This window comes from Carex rostrata, chromosome 13 (genome assembly GCF_964058835.1).
Source record: "Carex rostrata chromosome 13, lpCarRost1.2, whole genome shotgun sequence".
NCBI lineage: Eukaryota > Viridiplantae > Streptophyta > Magnoliopsida > Poales > Cyperaceae > Carex > Carex rostrata.
In genome coordinates, this window is record NC_135930.1 from 4797720 (window position 1) to 4805193 (window position 7474).

Below are 7474 nucleotides of genomic sequence, written 5' to 3' on the forward strand. Positions count from 1 at the left end.
ATATAACCTTGAGCGAAAATCTCATGGTCCAAAATGAAGAAAAATTGCATTGTAGATGAACCAGAAAGCTCATGTTCATCTATCATCTGACTTTTTCGTATCCGAAAATTCCTAATTCTTTATTGTTTTAGGAAATTTCAATATTGTCAAAGTTTCTTTGTTTAAGAAAATTATATTTGTGATTAGAGGATTAATGAAAATGGTTTAAAATTAATGTTCATTGATGCATAACAAAACAATACTGGAAAATGGTTTAAAATTTTGTTGGTAGGTTGTTATTTATTTAACAATTTACTTGTAAATTACCATTTTATGTGTAAACTTTTATATATTTATCAATTTAAAAATGTTTACTGTTAAAATTATAAAAGAAAATAAAAAATTAGAAACAAGAAAATGAGAAGAGGGTAGAAAATAAAAGAAGTCCTCAATTATGTACAAATAACAAGAATGCCATTGGTTAGAAGACCATATCTCTGTCAGTGCGTTGTATGGATTGGCGGCGGTGGCACTGAACCAGTGAGGCTCAGAGTCCAGATTTACTTTCAGCCAATCAAATTCAATATGATTTCTATTTAAATGAAGGGATCAGCTTTAAAATTTGTGTAAAGTTAAAACAACAATCTGAATCCACTAATTTTACTGAACAGTATACGTCAGGCCACAAGCTGTTTCAATATTTCAATTCCAATTCCAGTTCGATTATTTATTATCTATTATTTGTTAATCTTTTCTGGGTCCTCCGTTTTGGGTCGGGGTTTGAAATTGGCCCTCTTCTTTTTTATCGAGTTGGGGTCAGGGAGAGCAGCCTATAATTTGGGTTCTTATAAAACATATTTTGTAGTTGTACGAGCTTTCCCAGAGGAAATTAATGAACTAACTCCATTAATTGACCCAATTAATTAAGAGGTATACTTTCTAAACGTTAGGAAAAAAGTAATTTTATGACTTTAAATTTGACATTTATCTGAATCATCATTTCTAAACAATTTTCCAGATGAAAACATTTAACCTATTGGTCAATAAATAAAATTATTTACATAGAAAATAATAACATTAAAACAATATTTTACTCAAAAAAATAATATTAAAACGATACTGTTTAATTTCGTAAAGAATAGATAATGTTTGAGATTAATTTGAAACTATTATGTATTTATTTGCTCTTTTAAGAACGGTTTATTATAAATGAACCGGCAGGGATAAGTTATACTTATTTACCAAATTGACACAGAGAACCTACAACGAGTGTTACATACAAGAACCGGTTTTGTTTTGTAGTAGTGAGCGGATCAAAATATGATCAGCCTATAACCGGGTTTGGATTCGGACTGTCCGATTAGAATTAATTAATTTAACCACAACGGTGCAAGTACGACAGTGGCCTAGCTAGCTGTTGAGTTACATAGCACCACTTGCTAGGCTTGAGTGTGGTCTACTGTATGTAGCTCATAAGTCATTTGTGGCACATGCAGTGAGTGTTAGGTAAACCTGGTTGATCTAAACATGTTTAAATTGTTGATGTTGATGGACGCACCAATTAATTAATTAAACACCTCCGATCTTGCTTGCAGATGCTGATCAAATCACCAAACAGTTGGATTTTCTCTCATCTTTCTCTGATCTACATCGATAGTGGGATAATGCGTCAAAATTGAAATAAGCTTGCCCATCACATTTAGTAATATAACTAAGTACTGGCTGAATAAATGATAGATCAGGCTAAAAAAAATATAATTGATGAGGAAGGCCTAATTAAATGTTGAAAAAAATGTGTACCAGAAGTTGAATCATTGGTGAATTCCACATGTGAAGATAAATTTCAGAAACTACTGGATGGTCGGTGATTCACCGCACATTAAGTATTTCAATGTGGCATGTGATTTAAGTCCCCTCACCAGAGCCAAGAAGGAAGACATTAATGACCTCAATTTTCTAATATTGCTTTCAATATTGGCATCATCAACTTGACTTAAAAAATTAAATAAAGTACGCATAATGAGCATATTATATATGTATATAATGATTCCGGCCAGGTTTTTCTCATAGTAGGAATAATCGGTATTGGGATTGGGATCGGTCCCGGCCGATACCTATATGGGATCGGGGTATCGGCCGGTATCGGCCGATTCGGATCGGAAAATCGGAATTTTTGATTAGAAGCTTGTTTTACACTAAAAAAAATGAAAAAATTGATAAAAAAAATTAATTTGTCAATAATTTATATTTGGATAAATGATCACAATCAAATAATCCACTAATACAATATAATACAAGCATTAAAACTATAAACACACTCTTTCACCGTTAGAAACTATGTTGTGCTGGCTAAAACAGTTGAACGACGGTTTTTCCTTCCATGATTTAGACTTAATTTTATCCTTTGTAAGACTATGATTTGTTTGTGATTTTAGAAAACCACCAAACGGTTTATTGGGTTACAAAATAAAGAAAAGTATGACATATGAAAATAATAGTAATAACATTAAGCTAGAAAAAACCGCCAAGCTGGTCATAAGGCCCCTAACAGATCAACCTGACAATAGACCCCACTATCAGTGAAAGAAATAAAGAAAAGGATAATGAACTTGCACTAATACAAAATGAATAAAATGATTTGGGCCTGGTCTTGAAGAACTGAACAAGAAAGGGCTGTCTCCAAGTGTCACAGTTCACAAACTCCACGTTCATTTTGACAGAACCATTGTTATGTTTCTCATTTAAACTGACTAACGGGACCCCACCTCTCCGCCTCTCTATGCCAATGGGAGGCTTTTCATTTGTTCTTTGAAACGTAGACCCACTTCGTCAGCCTAACCTCGTCCCTCCCTCCGTCTCTTTCTTCTCCTTTCAAAACCTAGCTATCTTCTCTCTCACGATATCCCTGTCTCCGCCTAGAAAAAGAAAAAATCGAACTGAAATAGAAAAACTCAGTCTAAATCAAGTAACTCGGTCTGGAATTGGTGCAGAATCGGACGAATCGGCTGATTCAACCCTGTTTGACCCAGATTTTCCCCTAAATCTCGCTCTCCGTGTAAATCGGTCCAAAATCGGATCGGTCTGGTCCGATTCCGATTCGAATCGGCCGATTTTTCCTACTATGGTTTTTCTTAATCTGCTTTCTAAACAAGAGTACCAAAAAGTCAACTGTTATTGCTCTCTCATTTCTCTCTGAAATTTTGACATCTTAATGGAGGCGGGACTCGCTGTTGGTGGGCGGGTTGCAAGCACGGTAATTTCCAAGCTGATTAACGAGCTCATCGAGTATTCTAAGGACCAAAAAAAGATGCAACGGGGTGAACAGTGTAGACCAGGGGTTGATTAGGGTGGAGAATCCGCCACTTCAGAAATGGTTGTGGCAGCTGAGGGATGCTGCTGACCACGCAGATGATATCATGGACGAGATCAAGTACAACTATGAGAAGGAAAGAGTGGAGGCTGAGGAAAGCAAGGTAAAAAATGCTATCACTAATTTTAAAATTTTCTTTTTACGTGCGGTCTACAAGGACCCCTTTTTAAAGAGGTTAAAAGAGGCTGTGAATGAAATTAATGACGTTGCTATTGGTGTCGGGGAGTTTTACATGCTCGTGAAAGACTTGGACAAGGATCACAAGGAGGTGGTTAAGTCGGCCATGAGTAGCCGTGAAACCAGCTCACTATTGAACGTCGGAACTCATGTATTTGGTCGAGAGAAAGAGAAACATGATATCATTAAGATGTTATTGAATCCCGATTGCAAAACCGAGGGAGAGAATTTTACAGTATTGCCTATCATAGGGTTTGGTGGAGTTGGTAAGACTACTCTTGTTCAACTTGTGTATAATGATCCAAATGTGGAAAAGTATTTTGAGTTGAGGATGTGGGTTTGTATCTCTAACAACTTTGATGTGGTCTTGCTTACAAAGAAGTTGTATGAATCTGCTTTTAAGCAAAGAGCTGATTTTGATAGTTTTGATCTGATTCAAGAGAAACTTAAAGATAAATTGAAGTCTAGGAGGTTTTTGGTTGTTTTTGATGATGTTTGGAATGATAATGATAAACTAGGATGGGAGAAACTCGTAGCTCCTTTAAAAAATGGAAAGAGTGGGAGCATGATGTTACTAACAACTCGATTGAAAGCAGTTGCCAGATTAACTGGACCTAACGTGATGGATTCAATTATTTTGGAGGGTTTGAATGATTGCGGTATGTGGAATCTTTTCAAGGAGTGCAGTTTTGGAGGTGAAGACCCTCAAAAACATAAGGAGCTCGTGGAAATTGGAAGAGATATTGTGAAAAAACTGAAAGGGTCCCCTCTGGCAGCAAAGACAGTGGGAGGGATATTGTGCTCTGATCTAAATGAGGTGCATTGGAGGAGTATATTAGAAAGTGAGTTATGGAGCTTAGAGCAAGGGGATAATGACATCATTCCAGCTTTGAGATTAACATATCAGTATTTACCCTCACATTTGAAACCATGCTTTTCATTTTGTAGCATATTTCCCCAAGATCATGTCTTTCATAAGCATGATTTAGTTAACATGTGGATTGCTCTGGGTATGGTGCCCCGAAGCTTCAGTGGTGTAGTGAGACCAGAGGATGTAGGGTCCAAATACTTTGATGATATGCTAAGTAAATCAATTTTCATCCGTCTTAGTCATAATTTTGAAAAAAATATATTTATCATGGATGATGCATTTGTCATGCATGATTTGATACATGACCTTTCGATACTTGTTTCTCAAGGTGAATGCTTGAGAACAAGTACAAATAAATTGGTGCACGTACCAAATACAGTTCGTCATTTGTATGCTCATATTGATGGTCCTAGTCATGAGTTGGGTGTTTCTTGTTTGAAGAACTTACGCACTCTCATTTTACATTTTGACGAATCTCATCATCCCAAGCAGGATTCACTTGTTGCCGAGATCTTGAAAGGAACGAAAAGTCTTCGGCTTTTAATATTTTTTGCTCATAACTTGAGTGAAGTTCCCGAGAGTGCTAGTAAATTACTGCACCTTCGATACTTATATATTGGTTCATCTTCAATCAATGCAATCCCAAAATCAGTGTCCAAGCTTTACCTTCTAGAAACAATAGTTTATGATAATTTTGGGACCAGACAACTAAAACAGGTAGATGCCTTGGGTAAGCTTATTAATCTAAGGCATCTCATTGCACCGGAGTGGTTGTTAGACAGATTTTCTGGGATAGGATTTTCTGGGATAGGAAGGCTCACTTCACTACAAGAGCTCTCATTTATTGTGGGCAAGGATCTTGGATTTAAAATATGTGAGCTAAGAGATATGAGAGAGCTTCGTAGCTTAAGAATTGATAGAATTGAAAATGTTGGCGGTTATCAGGAAGTTATCCAAGCCAACTTGAAAAACAAAGTTAATCTTAATGAACTAAGTTTGACATGGACTCCCATAGAACCAAATAAACCACATCTTAATGAAGATGTGCTTGATCACCTTGAACCACCTCCTAGTTTGAAGGAGTTGACAATAAGAGACTACAAGGGTACTGGAAGGCCTCCTATTTGGTTCACAACACTAGCTCTTTCAAAGTTGGCTTGTTTAACAATTCATAATTGTAATTTTGTGCACTTACCTTGTTTGGAACAACTACCTCTCTTAAAGTATATATATATTCTTTCTATGAATGCAATAAAGAGGATCATTCATGAATGCAACCAGTCATCTGCGGTAGATGCTTTTCCGTCTCTGGAAAGGCTCTCCTTTGATAGGATGAGAGCACTAGAAGAATGGTGTGTGGCAAAGCAACCCAATAAATGGATGCAATGTTTGAAAAAACTCGATGTTCTTAATTGCCCAAATTTACGGGTTTTGCCTCCTATTCCTGTTGGCGTTAAGGAACTGAGCTTTAAAAAATTGGGATTGAATGTTCTCCCAAATCTTGTGAATTATCAAAGCAGCAAATCAGAGAGCTTACCAGATCTTGTTGCTATGTCAATAAATTCTTGTGAAAATATTGTATCACTAACTGAAGGTTTGCTCCAAAATCCTGAACGATTTGTGGCTCTTGAAGAATTGAACATTTATAATTGTGAGAAATTGATTAGTTTACCATCAGGAGGTTTCAGCAAATTAAATTCACTGAAAAAATTGAGTATAGGTTTATGCCGAAAAATAGATGGACTACTGGTGCAAGAATGCTTTCTCCCTTCTTCTCTGCACAAGCTCAAAATTTCATCATGTGGTAACTTAGACAGTAACTTGCCAAAAGCTCTTGAAAGCATTCATTCTCTCAGTAAATTGGAGTTGCGTAACTGTGCAAATATTACAAGTCTTCCTCCTAAAGAAGTGTTTAGCAAATGGAAAACACTAAAAAAACTTATTCTTTATGATTGCACGGCCTTGACATCCCTAGAGAGCTTATTTGGGCTCTTCTCTATAGAATACATGGAAGTTCGTGGATGTTCCAAGTTATCTTCACCCCAACAACAACCACCAAGTCCAAGCAGCATAATGGAGACTGGAAAAACCTCTGCTCAGGAAAAACCTATGCTCTCTGTGGATAAGCTTGACATAGATGATCCGTTGTTACTTTCTGTGGAGCCAATAAGGAACCTATCTGCTGTCAGAAAATTGATCATTGAAGATTGTTCAGAATTGCAGTCACTGCCAGAACTTCCACCGCTTCTCCAAGAGCTATATATTTATGATTGCTGTCCTAAGTTGCGAATGAGGTGTGAGAAATCAGGTCCAGATTGGCTTAAACTTTCTCAGATACCTAAGGTGATTATAGAAGAATACAACAATGCATAGTACCTGGTATGAGTCACTCTTCTTCCATCCCTTTTCCATTAATGTTAATATACCTACCAATTTTTTTGGTACTTCATCAGTACTTGTCATGCCTTGGATTGTACGAACTGCTTCAATTATTAAGTTAGGACTATTACGGATCTTATCCATATGTTTGGTTTACAAATGCTTTATGTTGAACTGTAAATAGCAACTGATAACTTTCTTTCTTATGTTTGATTATTACTATAATATTAATTTAGCTATTTAACTATAATTTAAAACTTTTGATGCAGCTTAACTAGATCGTTGTATGCTGGATTTTCACCTTTATAACCTTGTAAAATGAAAAAAAAAAAATTAAGCAAAAGAACTAAAGGCTCAATTAGATCTAGGAAGGAAAAAAGAATAAGAAAGAAAATATTGTAATAGGTATGTAACGGCTGCTCCGCCGAGAAGGAATGATTCATGGAATAGTGGAATTGTTGCTTGGGGTGGCCGACCATACCACCTCCTGGAGAGGTGTTCAGGCCCGTGGATTAGTTCCTTCGGGAGATACCACGTTAAAAATTGACTCTTCTCCTTCTCTGCTTCCTTATTTTGTTTTTACAATTTATCTGGATGAAATAGTTTCATTGAGATTATATTTATCAATGCATGTTGGGAAACTCCGCAGCAGGATTTTCGCTCTGTTTTTTTTTTCTCTTCTTTTATTTGTTATTCTT

General features: G+C 36.2%; 1 protein-coding gene across 1 annotated transcript; it reads left to right on the forward strand.

Annotated features, from left to right (window-relative positions):
• Window positions 1-3170: 3170 nt before the first annotated feature.
• LOC144564282 (putative disease resistance protein RGA4) lies at window positions 3171-7474 on the forward strand. Its single transcript, XM_078313869.1, has 2 exons — window positions 3171-6776; window positions 7046-7474. The coding sequence occupies exon 1, from the start codon at window positions 3396-3398 to the stop codon at window positions 6768-6770; it is 3375 nt and encodes a 1124-aa protein (XP_078169995.1). The 5' UTR covers window positions 3171-3395; the 3' UTR covers window positions 6771-6776; window positions 7046-7474.

Bases quoted from the DNA above. Each gene is read 5' to 3' on its own strand.
- LOC144564282 (XM_078313869.1), top strand. From the start codon at position 3,396: ATGGACGAGATCAAGTACAACTATGAGAAGGAAAGAGTGGAGGCTGAG.